Below are 20,322 nucleotides of genomic sequence, written 5' to 3' on the forward strand. Positions count from 1 at the left end.
ATGAACAGCCAGAGTCACCTCCACACAACGCTGTTGTTATAAAAATGGAAACAAGGCAGAAGATAACATCACAAAGTGAATCCCTGTCTAGTTACCATGTTTGTGTTCTCAGCAACTAAGCCTGCTTCAAGGCTTCAAGCACAACAGAGCCGGTGAGTCATCGGCAGAAATGAGACTGTCTCACTGTGAACATTCTCAGCATGGGTATGGGGCAGAATTGAAATCACCCTTTTGTTATTTTGAGTTCTTTCCACCACACAGCACCAACATTCTCCTGTATGATCATCATTTTTGATTGTTTGAATTCATTAAGATATCTGACACCAGACACAATAAACAAAGTCCTGGTACTTTTGTTACCTCACCTAATTAAAGCATTGCATTTCTTGCTTCACATTACACCTCATGAAAATATCTTAGATATAATTACAATAAAGGGCAAAACATGAAAAAATATGTGGTGGTTACAAGAGTATAGCAACACTTTGTAAGCGTTTAGAATAAATAATTTAAATTGGGTTATTCCGGTTCAGCTCTTTTGTTTTGCATGCACACAACACCTACCCTGGAACCCTTTTCTCCATCAGATCACAAACTGAAGAACCCCACCCCACACACAATTTGGTCGACTTGAGCTAGAATTAAAACTGGGCTGTCAGTGAGCTTACCTTCCCAAGGTGCAGAAGGCAGCTGGCAGAGCTGTGTGGAGGTAGTGGAGGGCTCTGCAGGTATTTTCACCAGGCTGGTATTGTGCTGCCACCGTTTTATTTGCAGCTGCTGCAACCAATACAGCATGGCTTGGCTGTTTAATGCCTGTAAAACAAAAACAAAACAAACTAGATTGTAACTTTACAAGTTGTGGGGCTTGCTTTATTGGGAAAGTGGTCAAAGTAGCTGATTTGTGTCAAAAGTCACATTGTTTATTAATTGTCTCATGCTTAGAATGTGCTAGAATTTGATATTTCTCAAAGTTCTATGACAGTTAATTCAACAGTGGGAAGTAGCCTACTGAAAGAAGTTGATGCGGTTACTAAAACAGCTGTACCTCTTGATTGGTAGACGCCATTCCTGTTTTGATTTCATATTTGAATAGCTGAGAAGTAGAGGAAGATTTCATTTGCTCTAAGTAGTTGTCTAACATGTTGGGAAAGTGGTCAAAATGGCAGTTTATAAAAAGTTAGAGAAAATTTTAGTTGGTGCACTTACTAAAACAGGTGTACCTCTTGATTGGTAAAAGTTATTTATGTTTTGATTTCAAATTTGAATAGCAGAGAAGTAGAGAAAGATGTCATACCCTCTAACTTTTTGTCTAGCTTGTTGGGAAAGTGGTCAAAATTTCAGTTGTTTATAAAAAGTTAGAGAATTTTAGTTGATGCGGTTACTAAAACAGATGTATCTCTTGATTGGTAAAAGTTATTTCTGTTTTGATTTCAAATTTGAATAGCAGAGAAGTAGAGAAAGATGTCATACCCTCTAACTTTTTGTCTAGCTTGTTGGGAAAGTGGTCAAAATTTCAGTTGTTTATAAAAAGTTAGAGAATTTTAGTTGATGCGGTTACTAAAACAGATGTATCTCTTGATTGGTAAAAGTTATTTCTGTTTTGAATAGCAGAGAAGCAGAGGAAGATTCCATATGCTCTAACTTTTTGTCTTACTTGTTGGGAAAGTGGTCAAAGTAGCTGATTTGTGTCAAAAGTTACATCGTTTACAGTAAATAGAATGTTGGAAGTCTGGGGGGTTTTAAACAATGGGGAGCTTTAGAATGTTGAAAAAAGTCCCATTAAAGTGAATGAAGATGGACAAAAAAAGGATAAAAAGCTTAATAGTTTAAAAAGTATAAAAGATATCAAAAAGTTGTATACAAGCACACTATTCCAGACCGGTCTACACGTTTTAAAGTTTGAACGACTATTATCCAAAGAATAATAAGAAGAAGAAGTACGTTGAAGATTTAATGTGGGGACTCTTGCTTCGCAAGCTCCACTAATAAAAATGGTTAGTAATTGTGACAAAGAATGAATGAATCCTCGTCAACAATCTCCCTCTCAATCTCTGAGGGCGCTGTATAACCAGAACAGAGTGCCCCAGAATGGATGTTTTTGCAGTTCATTCCAGGGTCAGTCGGAAGCCAGACATTCAGGAAGGGGGTGGGGCCACGATACCTGAAGTCAGCGCCTTAATGCGGTAGGTGATGTGTCAGTCACGGATTGGAGGAGACGTGATTGGCTGCGCCACCGAAAGAGGGCATGACGGAGGGTTTTAAGGGGAAGTGGCCCCAGTGATCTGTTCCTTAGTTTTGATGGTTAAACTATAAGGACTGTATGCACAGGAGAATTAAAAGTACTGCGAGTGTTTTGTGTTTTGTTTGTTTGTCAGCTAACTGTCATTGTTTGTTTGGCTAGACGGCTAACATGAACCGGGAGCTGTCGCTGCACGCCAGCACCAAACCCCGGACTACACTGACCTACTGTTACCTCTGTGTTTGTCTTTCACCATTCACTTGCACTAGAGCACCCACTGTCAGGAGACATGTCTGTGTCTGTGTATTGTGTGTTTAAAAAGTGTTTTTATTATTTCGGGACTGTAACCCTCCTTTTGCATGGCGCAATACACATTGATGGGTAGAGCCCATGCTTATTATTTAAAGTGTTGTTGGCACGCAACCCAGCTGAAAATAAAGAGCTGTTAATTGTGAACTGTCTTGTGTGTGTTTGTTCTGGAGCACTGCATCATCACTACACCTGCACACTGCAAACCATTCCTTCACAGTAATCCATTTTTATCATTGCACAAATTTTAGATGTAGGGAAACCTGCTTGGGGGATGCTATTGTGTATTATCAAAGCAGCATCTGAAAAGGATTCCCTTTGTTATACTGACAACCTTTTTACAGCAAACACTTACAGAGCTGCTATTTTATAGCTTTATAAGAAAAAAAAAAGATTAAAATGATAGCCTTGCTCTGTTCGCTTAACTCAAACTATAAAGGAAGGCTGTGGATTTTAAAGTGGTCACAATGCAGTCAAATACCAAATTCAATATACTTTGAAGTTTAATCTTTTACCTTCAACTTACTAAACCCTCAATACACCATACACTAAGTTTTTGTCTTTTCTTTGGAAACATTCCTCTCCCACATTATCATACAACAATCAGAGCCTTTTCTTGCACAACTGGCTGGATGATGCTCATGTAAGATTACAAGTGAAAAGTTAGTAAGAACCCCTTCTTTCATAGCCAATGAACAATTTATAACTTGTTAGCTGGTTTATTCTGAGTTCAGGCCATGGGAAGAATGGTGTGGAGTACTGCAACGTAACTTATAAGTGACTATATATTGGGATATTAGAACGGAACATACATTATATATAAAATTGCTACTGCTTCAAATTAATTCAACAATCTCTTTCATAATTGATCAAGCTTATCCGTAGATCATTATTACGCACAGTGTTAAGCATGTTAGCTGCAAGCTGTTAGATTGTTAATATACATTTTAAAGACTGAGAACAACAAAACTAGAACTGTAATGCTTATTTTTGTGTTCACAACCAAGAGCATTTGATTATTATTATTATTATTATTATTATTTATTTCTTAGCAGACGCCCTTATCCAGTGCGACTTACAATTGTTACAAGATATCACATTATACATTATTTCACATTATACAGATATCACATTATTTTTACATACAATTACCCATTTATACAGTTGGGTTTTTACTGAAGCAATCTAGGTAAAGTACCTTGCTCAAGGGTACAACAGCAGTGTCCCCCACTGGGGATTGAACCCACAACCCTCCGGTCAAGAGTCAAGAGCCCTAACCACTACTCCACACTGCTGCCCATTTGATGAAATGTATGCCAGTAGATACAGGGAATACATTTCTATACCAGTTTAGGATGAATGTATTTATTTTAGGTAAAGCATAACATGAGACCATACAATGGCTAATTTAATGGAATTGTATGCGTGTGTAAATTACATTTATATACAGACGTGCTCAAATTTGCTGGTACCCCTCCACAAAAAACGAAGAATGCACAATTTTCTCTGAAATAACTTGAAACTGACAAAAGTAATTGGCATCCACTATTGTTTATTCCACATAGAAATCAGACTTTGCTTTTGATTTTTTATTCAACATAATATTGTAAATAATAAAACAAATGAAAATGGCATGGACAAAAATGATGGGACCGCTAACCTAATATTTTGTTGCACAACCTTTAGAGGCAATCACTGCAATCAAATGTTTTCTGTAGCTCTCAATGAGACTTCTGCACCTGTTAACAGGTAGTTTGGCCCACTCTTCCTGAGCAAACTGCTCCAGCTGTCTCAGGTTTGATGGGTGCCTTCTCCAGACTGCAAGTTTCAGCTCTTTCCATTGATGTTCGATAGGATTCAGATCAGGACTCATAGAAGGCCACTTCAGAATAGTCCAATGTTTTGTTCTTATCCATTCTTGGGTGCTTTTAGTTGTGTGTTTTGGGTCATTATCCTGTTGGAGGACCCATGATCTGCGACTGAGACAGAGCTTTCTGACACTGGGCAGTACATTTCGCTCCAGAATGACTTGATAGTCTTGAGATTTCATTGTGCCCTGCACAGATTCAAGGCACCCTGTGCCAGGCGCAGCAAAGCAGCCCCAAAACATAACCGAGCCTCCTCCATGTTTCACTGTAGGTACAGTGTTCTTTTCTTTGAAAGCTTCATTTTTTCGTCTGTGAACATCGAGCTGATGTGACTTGCCAAAAAGCTCCAGTTTTAACTCATCTGTCCAAAGGACATTCTCCCAGAAGGATTGTGGCTTGTCAATATGCATTTTAGCAAATTCCAGTCTGGCTTTTTTATGTTTTTCTTTCAAAAGTGGAGTCCTCCTGGGTGTTCTTCCATGGAGCCCACTTTCACTCAAAAAGCGACGGATGGTGCGATCACAAACTGACGTACCTTCACCTTGGAGTTCAGCTTGTATCTCTTTGGCAGTTATCCTTGGTTCTTTTTCTACCATTCGCACTATCCTTCTGTTCAATCTGGGGTCGATTTTCCTCTTGCGGCCGCGCCCAGGGAGGTTGGCAACAGTTCCATGGACCTTAAACTTCTTAATAATATTTGCAACTGTTGTCACAGGAACATCAAGCTGCTTGGAGATGGTCTTGTAGCCTTTACCTTTACCATGCTTGTCTATTATTTTCTTTCTGAATCTCCTCAGGCAACTCTCTCCTTTGCTTTCTCTGGTCCATGTTCAGTGTGGTGCACACAATGATACCAAACAGCACAGTGACTACTTTTCTCCATTTAAATAGGCTGAATGACTGATTACAAGATTGGAGACATGTGTGATACTAATTAAAGAAACTAATTAGTTTGAAATATCACTATTATCCAATTATTTATTATCTTTTCTAAGGGGTACCAACAAATGTGACCAGGCCATTTTAGAATATCTTTGTAGAATAAGCAATAATTCATCTCTTTTCACAACTTCTTTGCTTTATTCTATGACATACCAAAGGCATGCAAGTATACATGATAAAATAGCTTTTAATTTCATCACTTTTCAGGAGGAATGAAGCATTATTTCAAAGAGCTGTAAGGGTACCAACAAATTTGAGCACGTCTGTATATATATATATATATATATATATATATATATATATATATATATATATATAAAACGTTCAGGTTCCCAGTGCTCAAAAGCTAATTTTACACCCTGCACCAAATGACAGACATTCAAACCCCTATTGCATTGCAGTTAAAATTAGCCTGATTAGCCACAGTGTATAAGTAACAAGTTCCGATGTGTCATATTAAACTCAAAGTAAAACCAGGAATGGATCAAACTGCTATGCAATGGAAGTCTTATTTCCATCCCTGGAACACAGAGGTATGGTAAAGAACATTAATATACCATGGTAAACTACAGTAAATGCATTGTAGAACCATGGGAAAAATGCTAAATTCCTGCATTAAATTTACTGTGGTTAAATTTATAAGGGAACCCTTGGTATTGCACAAGGGCACTTTCTTAAAATGATACATTGTTTTTTAAGGTTATTTGAAAAAAAAATGACAGTAAGTGGATGTCCAAACTGATTAGTGTATCCTCAACCAAAGCGGTTGTATCTAACAAAATAACTTAATTAAGACATCAGTATAGGCACAAATAGTGTTTTTTTTTTTTTTGTTAATGAAAATACATGTTTGCTGTAACTTGTGTTTGTTTCAACTCAGAACTGCACTTGTGTGTTCTACTCAACGAATGGAAGTGCAAGATGTATATGATTAAGTTTTATTGGCTGGCTTGTTACTGCTTCACGTACCTTCACAGATTAGGGGATTTCCTATGCTTTAATTTTAAAAAGACATACCTTCACCACAACAACCCATCCTGGGATTTGAATTTGAAAGGTCCCTTCCTGAGCTTGAGCTGGATAGACAAAGGTAGCGTTAGCCAGGTCAATGCTTCCCAAGGGATTGACATCCTGTGACGTTCTGTAGTAGTACAGCTGGCACTTCTTCTCTTCGAAAACAAACCAGCGGGCTTTCCAGGCCTTCAAGGGCCCCCCCAGTTTGTTCAGGTACCCACACAGTTTTGTGGAGGAGGGTTCCATCTTAGTTTTCATGACTGGCTTCTCTTGGGCATTGCTCTGGTCCATGTGTGTGGAATCACCCTCGTTCTCCTTGGTGCTTTCCACTTCCTCTCTTGCACTGGCAGTGAGGTCATGATGATTGTCTGGGCTTGACAGATTGGGATCAGCTGCAGGCATGGGTTTTCCGACTTGACAGTCCTGCTCCATCTTAACAGTCCTCACCATGTGTCCTCACCAGATTTCAAAGAAAAGATGTTAACTGGTTTGTCTTTGGCTATTAAAAAGAGGTGTAGTATGGTATAATCAATTTTCATTCCCTTTATTAGCTTTTCCCTGCCCCTTGTCAGTTAGTTAAACTTTCACAAACACCAGCTTCAGCGAGGGACGAATTTGTAAATAAAATGTTACATCCTTACAGTCCCATGTGAGTAACAATTAGTACAAAAAAAAGAAGCTATCAGCTATGAAGGTCTGCAGAAGAGGTACTAGTTTCCCTATGCTCTCTGTGGTGATTGCAGTGTCCCTTATTCAGGATTATGTTCTATGAAAAATAAAATCTAAACTTCACACAACTTTAAATTATTGCAACTTTTTTAAAACACATATTTTAATACAGGATTCTATTGTTAATGAGTAAATTTGCTGTAAATGCTTTTTTTAATACTGTATAACATACAGGCACTGTAGTAAATACTACTGGCAATTACACCTCCTTGAAAGTATGCTATAGTAAATTCTGAAAATTTCTATAACCACTGAAGTATGCACTATTCAAGGATGTTATAGTAGACTACAGTACTAAGTATGGCCACTACAGTTTACTGTTGTATAATAAAAATTACCACTTTAAAGTATAGTGTTTACAGCAAAATACTGGAGTAAAATGCTGCAGTAGCACAGTTCATTTTATTAAATAAATAAACCAAATCTTGAATCAGCAATAGACAATTGGAGTGTTCTGATGTAGTTAAGACTGAAGGTGGCCTCCATAAGGAAAAAACACCAAAGCCCAATGACAAGGAACAAAGCGTATTAATGTGTAGCAGGCTACTGTCCTGTTATCAAAAAAAGGGTTTAAAGCTGCCTGACAATGTGAACTGTACGCATTGGATACTTCAGCATAAACGCCCTTGCCCTAATACTTTACTGGAGTGGGCTTTGATCCCAGCTATTATTAGACTCCTTCAGAAAATGAATTTGGGATCTAAAACTGAAATATTGTGAAAACAATTGGCATTTCCTAGACTTATTTGGTAAACTGACCATGGTTAGACGTATCAGAGTGTTGGGAATAATGTTTTAGTTTCACTAATTACAAGACACAGTACAGTTCCACTTGTGCAATTACGATACATACTCCTAACAAGAACACACACCCTTCATGTACAGTAATACAAAACAGCTCACGTCTTAACCACGATCATTCTTCATTGCAAGTACACATTTACTATCAACTGCAGCTTCAATATATTCAACTTTCGTTTTTTTCTTCAGTAAACAACCTCTGAATCCCGTAACTTGAGAGAGCACTTATAAATGAATAACACTTCTCTTGGTTCTTACCTCATTCACTTACAGAAACGACTTCTTCATTGTCGTAATACTAGAAGCTTCGTGTTGTCGTAATACTAGAAACTTCGTATGAACTTTGTGCTCCTCAATGTTTCACAACGACAGTTTAAACTTGTTCCCCGTGCTATGGTGACAGTTTAGGTCAATGGACTTGTTTTATCTCCTCTTTGACGATGGTTTTGTATATGCATTTCCTTTGGGAGGGTTATTTAAAGGGTCTTCCTTATTACAAATCTGTTTCTTTGTTCCTTGCTGATAGTGTTTTGGGAATTTTAGCAATGTCACGTCTTCCGTGCTTGCGTAATCCCAGACACCACTGACCTTTGTGGCAAACAATTACAACAGTGAGCAGTTACCTTGGGATTACACACCAGGTTCAGACGCAATGATTGGATTTATGTATCCGCAGGCGACCTGAGACTCACCGTTTCAACGGTGTCAGGAGTGCTCAACAGAAAAGAATGCATAGAGAAAAATATTGTATACTGGCCATGGGCTTTGGTTTTGCCCAGAGCCGTAACTAAGCTTTTAGCTACCGGGGTATGCAAAAAAAAAATTATATATATATATATATATATATATATATATATATATATATATATTGCATGCACCTCCGGAATGAAGCAACCGGAGGTGGATGGAAAGACTCCATATCGTAGCTAGCGGGGCATGCAATTATATATATATATATATATATATAATTGTTATTTTTTTTCTTTTATCTTTTTTTTTTTTGGATGTTAGGAGTTAGGATGGTATTTACTCGCGCATAGTTTTGAATGTTATTTCCGAATCTCTCCATGTTTGAAGGGGACAGTGTATTACTTAAAACGTGAATTAACGTCTTAAATCGTGTTAAAAGTGAGCAGTTACTTTGGGATTACACACCAGGTTCAGACGCAATGATTGGATTTATGTATCCGCAGGCGACCTGAGACTCGCCGTTTCAACGGTGTCAGGAGTGCTCAACAGAAAAGAATGCATAGAGAAAAATATTGTATCTAATATTGTAACTTTAATGGCTTCACTGTAAGTAGACTACGATTAAAGATTCAACCTCTGTTATGTTACAAAGTCAGTGAGGCACACACAAATTACTGTGTTTTTTAGGGGGAAAATATACTTTTTAATGATGAATTTTTAAAGCTACACTGTTTAATTTGTCACCCATACAATCTGAAACAATCTTCGATAGCTTCCCATTACTTGTATTTACTTTGTAATATTGTAAAATAATAACGTTAAGATACTGTACTGTAGAGTGTGGCTTAATTTGTGGTAGTGATGTAATGTATATATATATATATATATATATATATATATATATATATTATATAAGACATTCATTAGTTAGGACTAGCCCGTTTCTTTAAAAAATATTATATATATATATATATATATATATATATATATATATATAAATGCGTTCGTAAACTCAATCTGTGCCAGAGCGCAGTCTAACCGTTCCTAAACCGTTGAATTTCGGAGCGCTCGAGCACACTGGCCGCTCCAGTTTCAGAGCTGGAGAACGTTCACTTTCAAAAAGGCTAACGGCTCGCTGTGGTGGTTGCGGGTAAATTCTAAACCTATTTTTATTATTTATTTCATATTTGTCATTTTAATGTTTTTTGAGAAAAAAAAAAAAAATTCACATATTTTAAGTCCGGGTTTTACATTTTGAAGCGACTGAAGGGGAGGAGTCGTATGTAGGCTAGCCTTGTTCAACACCAATTAGCAATGAGCAGTTATATATATATATATATATATAATCTCAAACTGAAGAGCAGCAGTAATAATTACAGTATTATTATTAGACTTAAGAGTTGAAAACTCATAGAAAATCGGTTATATCGGTCTCAAAAAAGCCATTAAACTGCATAATGATCATAGTTAATAATAACACAGAATGTAAGCTTACAATAAAACTGTATTTCCAAATTTGAAAAAACTTTTAATTGAAAACTTATAAGATGTATCTTTCCAACATAATACTCATGTAAACGGTTTTGTCATTTTTTTCAGATTCAAAGGTGAATGCCTGGTAGCACAATATGGAAAAGTCAGCTGTGGAGGAATGAACTGTTGAAAATGTAGTGGAGTGGATTTCTGGCTTAGGTCTGGGCAACTTCACGGCAACATTTACAGGTGCAAAATTGATATGCCAGTCTACAAATGTATTTATTGTAGTGTCATAAAGTACACAGTTAAAAAATATTTGTCTCATTTAGAGCTTGCTCACCAACACATTCCTCATTTCACTATCAGATGTAGTGTGGAAAACTGCAGAAAACAGTTTGGAACCGTCAATTCTTTGAGAAAGCATTATTATAAACATCACACAAATTACATCAGAGGACAGCAGTCAACATCCTTGGATTGTAACAATGATTATGCAGATCCAGAAATTAATAGAGACTCTGACACTGCTTTGCTTTCTGTCTGTAGTGAAAATTTCAGTCAGGTGTCTGTGCATGACTTCCAGTTTGAGCTAACAAAAAATATTGCCACATTTATTTTAAAAATCTAAGAAAAGCATTTACTACCTAAAGTATTCCAGGACAGCTTGGTTCATAATTTACAATTAATTCTAGATTATTTTCATGAAAATTATTCACAACTAATTAGACAGTGTTTAAATGAAGCAGGCTTCAGTGTTGAAGAGAATTATTATTATTATTATTATTATTTATTTCTTAGCAGACGCCCTTATCCAGGGCGACTTACAATCGCAAGCAAATACAAATACATTAAAGTGTTACAATACAAGTCATACAATAAGAACAAGAAATACAATAATTTTTTCAAGTGTGACAAACCACAATTCAATAATACAGCAGATAATAGTGAAAGTTACATCAGGATATGATTAAATAGTGATAGTTACATCAGGATATGATTAAGTACAAAATACTACAGATTAAACACTTGGCAGATTACAATATTCTGAGGTACAGGATTAAATGCAGTAAAATAGGGGGCAGATAAGAGCAAAATAAAGCATATTTAAATGAAGGGTGATAGTGTCCCAGGATACAACAGAGGAGTTCTACAGGTGCTGTTTGAAGAGGTGAGTCTTAAGGAGGCGCCGAAATGTGGTCAGGGACTGGGCAGTCCTGACATCTGTAGGAAGGTCGTTCCACGACTGCAGAGTAAGGGTGGAGAAGGAGCGGGCTCGGGAGGCAGGGGAGCGTAGCGGAGGTAGAGCCAGTCTTCTAGTGCAGGCGGAGCGGAGAGGTCGAGTGGGGGTGTAGGGAGAGATGAGGGTCTGGAGGTAGCTGGGTGCAGTCTGATCAAGGCATCTGTAGGCTAGTACAAGAGTCTTGAACTGGATGCGAGCGGTGATCGGGAGCCAGTGGAGCGAGCGGAGTAGTGGAGTAGCGTGGGCGAAGCGAGGCAGAGAGAACACCAGGCGGGCAGCAGAGTTCTGGATGAGCTGGAGCGGACGGGTGGCGGACCCAGGGAGGCCAGCCAGGAGGGAGTTGCAGTAGTCTAGGCGGGAGAGTACCAGGGCCTGGACCAGGAGCTGGGTAGCATAGTTTGTGAGGAAGGGTCGGATTCTTCGGATGTTGCTCAGGAAGAATCGGCAAGTGCGTGCCAGAGTGGAGATGTGCTGGGAATAAGAGAGGCAGGGGTCCAGGGTGACTCCAAGGTTCTTAGCTGAGGAAGAGGGAGAGAGTGTGGTAGATTCCAGAGGAACAGAGATAGAGAGATCAGAGGAGGGGGGAGGAGGAGGGAAAGAAAAGGAGGTCAGATTTAGAGAGGTTGAGTTTGAGGTGATGCGAGTGCATCCAGGAGGAAATAGCAGACAGACAGGTAGAGATACGGGAGGAGATGGTGGAGTCAGAGGTGGGGAAGGAGAGGAAAATCTGAGCATCATCAGCATAGAAATGGTATGAGAAACCATAGGATGCGATGAGGGGGCCCAGGGAGCGGGTGTAGAGAGAGAACAGGAGAGGACCCAAGACTGACCCTTGGGGGACTCCAGTTAAGAGAGGGTGAGGTGTGGAGGTTGCTCCACGCCAGGTTATGAACAGCTTAGCAAACTATTAGCTGAAGAAAATGTCCTGAACAAAGCAGTAGACTTTGTTGCCACAGACTATAAATTGGTTGAGTTTTGCAAAGAAACTCTGGGACTTGTTGAACCTGTATCACATTTTCCTTTTATTATGTACCGATCTTGGACCTTCTTAAACAGGAAGACATCTGGGAATGTGTAAACAGAGAAACTGAATCAAAACCTGGCGATTACTTATGTGACTTCTGTGACAGTGACATTTTTCAGAAACAATTTCCCCGAAATTCTCACTTTCTTAGGATTCACCTATATACAGATGAATTTGAGGTTGTTAACCCCTTGGGCTCCAAAAAAAACAATTCATAAAGTTTGTGCTTTCTATTTTACTTTAGGAAATGCATCTGTGAAATACAGATCACAACTAAGTCACATTTATTTGTGTGTTCTAGTAAAATACAAACTTTTGCAGACAAAATACAGTTATAGTGACATACTATAACCTTTAATAAATGACCTAAAAGTGTTGTTCACAGATGGTATTCAAGTAACAGTAAATGGTGAAACTAGACATTTTTGTGGAGCTGTAGTAACTATATCAGGGGACAACCTTTCATCTCATGCTTTGGCAGGATTTAAACGTTCATTTAACTGTGGGCGTATATGCAGATTTTGCATGATATTGCATGAAGAGATTTCAGACAAGTACTCTGAGGATGATTTGATAATTCGAGCATCTGATGCTCACAGATCACATTTGCATTCACGGGAGGTTAATGCAGAAGTTGCCAGTATGGAGTTGTTGCTGAATGTACGTTTGAACAGCTACCGTATTTTGACACTACAACTTCTTTCCCTCCAGATGTTATGCATGATATCCTTGAAGGAGTTATTCCATTACTTTTACGACAACTTTTGCTCACGTTGCATTCAAGACAAATTGTTTCTGTTCAAAACATTAACACTGAACTTGATTTATTTTCCTTTGGACAAAATGACAAGAAAGGAAAGGCAGTTAAATTGTCATTAAAGCATTTAAATGCTGGTACTTTTCCTGGCACTGCCATTCAAAAATGGTGCATGTTTAAATTTCTTCCATTTCTAATTGGCCATTTTGTCCCAACAGAAGATGAACACTGGCAGCACTACCTTCTGTTTCGTGAAATAGTAGACTTTGTAATGTCTCCTGTTGTGAAAAAGTCGTCACTTTCACATTTGCAGATTTTATTCTCAGTGAATTTAATAGACTGTATCCTGGTAATTTTATACCAAAATTGCATTACTTGGTACACTACCCCAGATTGCTAGCTGAATTTGGACCACTTCGATCACTTTGGTGCTTACGTTTTGAAGGAAAGCACCAGTACTTTAAGCGGCTTGCAAGAAATGTGTGCAACTTCCGGAACATCTGCTTTACTTTAGCAAAAAGACATCAACAAAGACAGTGTTGGGATTTTTGTTGTGCAGATGCTTTGCATCAGTCATATGAGCAAGAAGGGTCTTGTGTTGTTCAGCTATCATCTACATCTTTGAAAGACATTATTCTTGAAAAATGCAATATTCAAGCCAGTGAACTTGAAGCTGATGAAACCATACTGAAAGTAAAGAAACTAACTGTGGATCACGTGAAATACGAAGTCAAGGATTACTTCATTGTCGATGTAGTCCATGAGGATTTACCCATTTTTTTCAAAATCTTGCATATCATTCAGTTTAGGTGTACATGGATTTTGTGTGGGAAACTGTATTTTGCTCTGGAATTTAATTCTCACCTTCATGCCTTCAAAATAGAGGCTTTACATGAGTGGTGTACATTAACACCTGGCAATGAAGTTGACTACCATGCACTCGATGCTTATGAAGACAGTGATGGATGTTTATATATTGCACCTCATCATACTGTGTATAAGGTACTGCTTGCATTTAAAACTGTGATATTAATTACAATGGCAGGTTAACATTGGTGCTTATTTTTCTGATTAATTTTATGTTTTTTTGTTCATTAGGTGAAGAAATAGATGGTGAGACTCTTTTAGGTCTGACAGAACATATGATTGGAAAAATCTTCCGAACTATGAAGGACCAAGTCAAATTTTTAAAGGCTCTCGAGAACCTTAAAAGGTATGTAATGACAAATATATTATACATTATGTTAGTCTATTGTTGTGTTTTAGTATTTACATTTAAATACCACATACTATACAGGAATCACTTTGAAAAGTATAAATTACTACTACCAGTACGCTTTTTGTATTGAAATGTTGTATTGTAAGAAAGATGTATATTATGGGAGTACATTTCTTTATGGAAACACAGAGAGAGAGAGAGAGAGAGAGAGAGAGAGAGAGAGAGAGAGAGAGAGAGAGAGAGAGAGAGAGAGAGAGAGAGGTATTTTCACTAGTTTAATTCCTGAAAATGAGGACTGGGAATGTATGGTTTTAAACTTCTGTGTAGAAAATTAATATGGCTGTTATATTATAAGGCTCTGTTTAAATATCAAGTCTTTAGATATTTTCAGGTGATTAAAATTATGAAATATTGTTTTTTTTTGTTGTTTTTTGTATTTTCATAGAACAAAAGCAAATGAGCATATTGTTTCAGAGAAGGTGCTACCAGTAGAATGCAGAGAAGTGCCACAAACCTCAACAAGTGTTCATGTTTGGACCGCATGTTATACATTGCCTATATTTCCTCCAGTTGTACAGATGGCCCTTGATAGAAAGGACATTGGTTTCAAATCAAAAGACAAATCTGCCCTTCGTGCAGCTCTAATACAGACTCTGTTTGATGACCTCAGCAAATATACGCTGTAAGAACTGAGATTTCGGTGTTTGTTTTAGATACATAGGCAACCAATTTTAGAATAATTACATAACATAAAATAGCATATTCATTTTTAAAAGGATTACTATTTTTTTTAAATCTATCATAACAGCAATATTTTATTCAAGAGAAAAAGTTTTATTAAATTCATTTTGATTATGCTTTTCAGCATGTTTTTTTGTAAATTAAAGCAATTGTAAAATGCAACTGTATTTCATGACATTATTTCTCAAATATATATTTTACAATTCACTTACAATTCATATGCCTATATTATTTTCTAATCTGTATATTTAGGTATCCAGACCACATAATGTACAGTACTGTGCTAAGTACTTTGTGCTGTAAGTACAGATTTCTAAGGGATGACAGCCAAACTGGATATGTGAGTATACATTTGGTAGTTATATTCATAAAAGAAATAGTCGAATAAACATTAATTTGTCAAAATTATGCAACGTTAAATATATTTTTACTAGTTGATATGTATTTTTTATAGCCAGATAATGGACATAGGTTTAACTTTCTATCATTGTTTCAGGCTACTCTACTTGAAATACTGAGAAATAAATTCAAAAAAGAGAGAAAGACACTTATTTCAGTGGAGACTGTAGAAGACATGAAAAAAAAGTTTGGTGCTGTGGGTCGAGGAAGGAAGCGTGCACCAGAGCAACAGCAACCGCTCATGAAAAAGAGAAGAGAATCTGTAAGCCTAACTCTTGGATCTGCATTGACAGAAATAGATTGAAATAGAATTACATACTTTATATATGTACATACATGCGATTGTGTAGTTTATTAGCTAATTGGCTTTCATGGAGAGTACTTGATCTTTAGCATTTTTCCAGAGTAAAGAAAAGCACAGAGAATACATGCAGTAAATGCCTGATCATAAGTATTGAATTACTTAACGTTATGATACATATTGCAGCTGCAAAGTGAGGGGTTCCCAGGAGAAGACGAGCATAGTATTGCCAAACACTTGGACTCCATAAGAAAAGAAATAACGAAATTGAGGCCGAACATTGAAGCCATATGTGACAGCATGAATAGAACTGTACACACTCGGGAAAGAATGATGGAGAAGAAGTCCACTGAAGAAGTCCTTGGTCTGTTTCCATTCCTAAAGCATCCTAAACTGGTAGGTACTAGTTTTTATTCTACTATGGTGATTGATCAGAAATTAATATTTTTAGTTATAAGCATGTATAATCACTTTAATTAGTCCTCTTAGGTGGCCTTTCTGCATCAGCAATCCACCTGCTCCAGCTTTTACAAAACTCCACTGCTCCTGGTTTTTCCCATGCAACTTCTTTCTGCTAGCATTCAGTTTAGTTTGATTTTGTTTTATTTATTGATTTTTTTAACAACTACATTATTTGTAAGTATTCAACTCTTTTTTACAGCTGTGTATATCGCCTTGGATAAAGGCATATGATAAATAAATAAATATAATAATAACTTTAGCATCTGTATTTTAGCTGTTGCACGAATTAGAACTACGTTTTGGAGTAAACTTGGAACGGAACCTAATGAGTGGCCTATCCAGAATGGTAGATCCGATTTTCAGACTTTCTAGTGGGCATCTTCTAACTACTGTGATGTCCTCAGATAAGACACAGGAAAATGGTAATGTATAAGAAATATTTATTGTACATCAAATTGTTTTGACCTATCTCAGAATAGGATCTATAAGATCAGAAAATGATGCAACTTCATTTCAGAAAATGATGCAACTTCATTTCATACACTTAGAGCATAATATTTCATGGGGAAGATAGCTGGTATTTAACTCTCACAGGGGCATAAAAACCAATGCGAAAAACCTGCATGAACAGATTTTTAGAAACTTTGTTGATACTGTTCTTAACATTTTTTTGCTCCAATCCACAATAACGTTTGTATCAGTGGTGGTCAGTCCTGGTCCTGGAGAGCTACAGTCGTGTGTGTGTTTTTTTAGGTACCTTTAAATCATTTAAACTATTCTTTATCTGTGCAGTTTAGCAAATAATGAATTCATGAATGTGACTGAGAGCACTGGTGGAATGCAAAGCCAAAGATCCTGTACCTCTCAGACCAGGGTTGCTCAACATTCTTCCGTTTGCTTTATACTTTGTATATGATCTGATACCCTATTTGTAGGACTGAGAATGAATGCTGCATTGTTGCTGTTGCCAACTTTGTTTCGAGAGAGGGAAAATCTGTTGTTTGTTGTTGACCAAGTAAGTTAATTGAGCTCTACTTTTTAAATGTAGCTTAACTGAATTGATGTTTTCAATGTTAAATACAAAGTCAAATTATCATTTAGAGATATCTCAAAATGAGTTTGAGATATCTCCAAATTAATTCCTGGTATCTGTAAACCATTTTGAGATATCTTAAAATATGTTAAGATATCTCTAATTATTTCAAAATATTTTAAGATATATTCAACTGATTTAAGGATATTTTGAAATATTTAAAGATATCTGTTAAATATTTAAAGGTATCTCTTAATTTGGCTTGCCATAAATGTGTACTTAATGAATTATGAGGGAGACTTGTAGGCAATTAACAGGAGTTTAAGATGTTCCTCGCTGTTTTAAGTGAGATCCGACAGTTAAAATGTTTTTAAAGGGAGGAATATTACGAAATCCCTTTAAAGTAGCCGCAGCCCCACCACACGAGCCGCCACTGCTTGTAGGTATGGTGAGATGCTGCTGAAGTACAATTTCACACAATTTATTGTTGAATAAAGTTATTAATTATTATTTTAAAATCTATACAGGTACCACCATCACCTACGCCAACTATCGTTTTCAAGGGAACAACAAGCCCATTGGCAGCAGATGACATCTCTGTTTGTGTTGATGGAATTGAGATACTCAGTGATTATCCAGGAATGGATATCACCCTTGCTGTTGAATGTATTTTTTATCTTTATTTTTCCTTGGGCATTGAGTATCCTAAAGCTCTAAAAAATGTTCTGACTTTCATGGAAAGGTACTTCATGAAGCTGAGTACCTCTGACAAAGTACCTTTGCCAGTGTTAAAGATGTACAGTCAAATAACTGCACTTTTACTTGGGGAATAATTATATTGATCTGATGGAATGCCATTTTAAATTTAATCTGAAATTAAATGAATTTATTATGTCAACTATTTAATTTGATTACAAAAACAGAATGTTTGATATAAAAATGTAATTGTACATATCAAAAAAAGTATTTATTTTAAATGTAAATGGCTGATTAGAAAATTAATTGTTTATAACAAATGTAAATTGTTTTTAATAGAAGTTTTGATCTCAAAAAACTAATAAACATTCAGTCTTAATTTATAGATATCATAAACTCATAATAAGCTCTGATCTAAATACTGTACTGTAGCTCTTCTAATTTGTGCCACCAAAAAATGTATAAGAAAAAAGAAACCCACGTTCATCAGTTTCAATATACATTTTCTCAGCTTTTTCAAGGTCTATTACATGTTCTTGAAAATGCATTTTGTGTAAGTTTCAGGAAAATCTGTAGGATGCATAGATTTATTTTCCAGTTTGCTGCGAGACCCTTTTTTTCACTGTGTAAATAATATGGTTTAATTATTAAAAACACACAGGTTGAATAAAACTGTGTAAAACTGTATATAACTAAACCTGAAACTGAAACTACTCTAATGGTTTAACCTGTAAAAACAATAAATTGTTATATAAATGTTTAATAAATAAATTGTTGGCATCCTGAATTGAGTGATTTATCAAAGCACTTACACTTCTGAGGTTGGGGGATTCTAAAGGATGTGAAGAGCTCTTAAAGGTATACATTTGTTTTTTCTCAGATGAACCAAACAACCCTCCATAGAATGTTAATTGTAAGGTTCAATAGTGTAACTCTTATGGTTCTATATTAAACCTCAATAGAAGGTTCTTCAGAGGAACCAATATGGTTCTGTATTATGCCATTAATATAATAACCATGGTGGTACTTTATTAAACCTCTAATGCAGGGTTCTTCCAAAGAACCATTTTAAAAGGTTCCATATAGCACTTCAAAATGGTTCCAAATCTATACCAGCAGACAGAACCTTTTAGGGTTCTATATTGTACCCTTTTTTCTAAGAGTGTACTGCATAAAAAAAACGAGTGTGTTGTCGTGGCAGTTGGTGATCAAAGAAATAAAACAAAATAAAATCAATAAATAATAATGTCATAGACTTAAAGTCATACCTTTGAAGTCATAATGCATTGCAAGTGTTATTAGGGAATGTTGTGCTGTGTTTTCAAGCGCTTCAATGTGCTGCTCTGCAAGGTTTGGAGACAGCGGGTGCGTTCACGGAGATCAAGAGCAGCCGGAGATCAAGAGCAGCCGCCGCAGGGGAGGGATACCATGGTAAATAGGTAAATACCATGGTAAATAGGTTACCTATTTACCATGGTATCTCTCCCCTGGGTGCGTTGTGTTTTGGTGAGCATTAATGCAGGAAAGCAGCGGGCGGGATGGCGAGCTTGTCCTGCTGCTCCAACACAAGTTACCTTAAGAGCCGGTACGATGCGGTCAATTGGTGAAGTTCGTCAGGAGTACTGCATAAAAAAACGAGTGTGTTGTGGTGGCAGTTGGTGATCAAAGAAATAAAACAAAATAAAATCAATAAATAATAATGTCATAGACTTAAAGTCATACCTTTGAAGTCATAATGCATTGCAAGTGTTATTAGGGAATGTTGTGCTGTGTTTTCAAGCGCTTCAATGTGACAGCGGGTGCGTTCACGGAGATCAAGAGCAGCTGGAGATCAAGAGCAGCCGCCGCAGGGGAGGGATACCATGGTAAATAGGTTACCTATTTACCATGGTATCTCTCCCCTGGGTGCGTTGTGTTTTGGTGAGCATTAATGCAGGAAAGCAGCGGGCGGGATGGCGAGCTTGTCCTGCTGCTCCAACACAAGCTAGCTTAAGAGCCGGTATGATGCGTGAAGTTCGTCAGGAGTACTGCATAAAAAAACGAGTGTGTTGTGGTGGCAGTTGGTGATCAAAGAAATAAAACAAAATAAAATCAATAAATAATAATGTCATAGACTTAAAGTCATACCTTTGAAGTCATAATGCATTGCCAGTGTTATTAGGGAATGTTGTGCTGTGTTTTCAAGCGCTTCAATGTGCTGCTCTGCAAGGTTTGGAGACAGCGGGTGCGTTCACGGAGATCAAGAGCAGCCGGCGCAAAACACAAGGCACCCAGGGGAGAGATACCATGGTAAATAGGTTACATATTTACCTATTTTTGTATCGGCGAACGGTTTTGGTGAGCAATAATGCAGGAAAGCAGCGGGCGGGATGGCGAGCTTGT

At 37.1% G+C, this 20,322-nt stretch overlaps 1 protein-coding gene and 2 long non-coding RNA genes across 3 annotated transcripts; 2 read left to right on the top strand and 1 right to left on the bottom strand.

The window, feature by feature from the left end:
- Window positions 1-5,688: 5,688 nt before the first annotated feature.
- On the bottom strand, window positions 5,689-8,153 carry LOC131737533 (TBC1 domain family member 2A-like). The gene has a single exon (XM_059027252.1). It carries the CDS (start codon window positions 6,820-6,822, stop codon window positions 6,349-6,351), a length of 474 nt encoding a protein of 157 aa, XP_058883235.1. The 5' UTR covers window positions 6,823-8,153; the 3' UTR covers window positions 5,689-6,348.
- A 1,867-nt stretch (window positions 8,154-10,020) lies between these two features.
- On the top strand, window positions 10,021-15,681 carry LOC131737534 (uncharacterized). Its single transcript, XR_009329180.1, has 5 exons — window positions 10,021-10,314; window positions 14,188-14,302; window positions 14,754-14,990; window positions 15,302-15,389; window positions 15,546-15,681. It is a non-coding gene; the product is annotated as an uncharacterized LOC131737534 (long non-coding RNA).
- Window positions 15,682-15,979: 298 nt separating this feature from the next.
- On the top strand, window positions 15,980-18,720 carry LOC117419761 (uncharacterized). The gene is made up of 4 exons (XR_004664042.2): window positions 15,980-16,145; window positions 16,486-16,633; window positions 17,147-17,226; window positions 17,772-18,720. It is a non-coding gene; the product is annotated as an uncharacterized LOC117419761 (long non-coding RNA).
- The last annotated feature ends 1,602 nt before the right edge of the window (window positions 18,721-20,322 follow it).

The sequence above is a fragment of the Acipenser ruthenus genome, chromosome 7, assembly GCF_902713425.1.
Source record: "Acipenser ruthenus chromosome 7, fAciRut3.2 maternal haplotype, whole genome shotgun sequence".
NCBI lineage: Eukaryota > Metazoa > Chordata > Actinopteri > Acipenseriformes > Acipenseridae > Acipenser > Acipenser ruthenus.

Bases quoted from the DNA above. Each gene is read 5' to 3' on its own strand.
- LOC131737533 (XM_059027252.1), bottom strand. From the start codon at position 6,822: ATGGTGAGGACTGTTAAGATGGAGCAGGACTGTCAAGTCGGAAAACCC.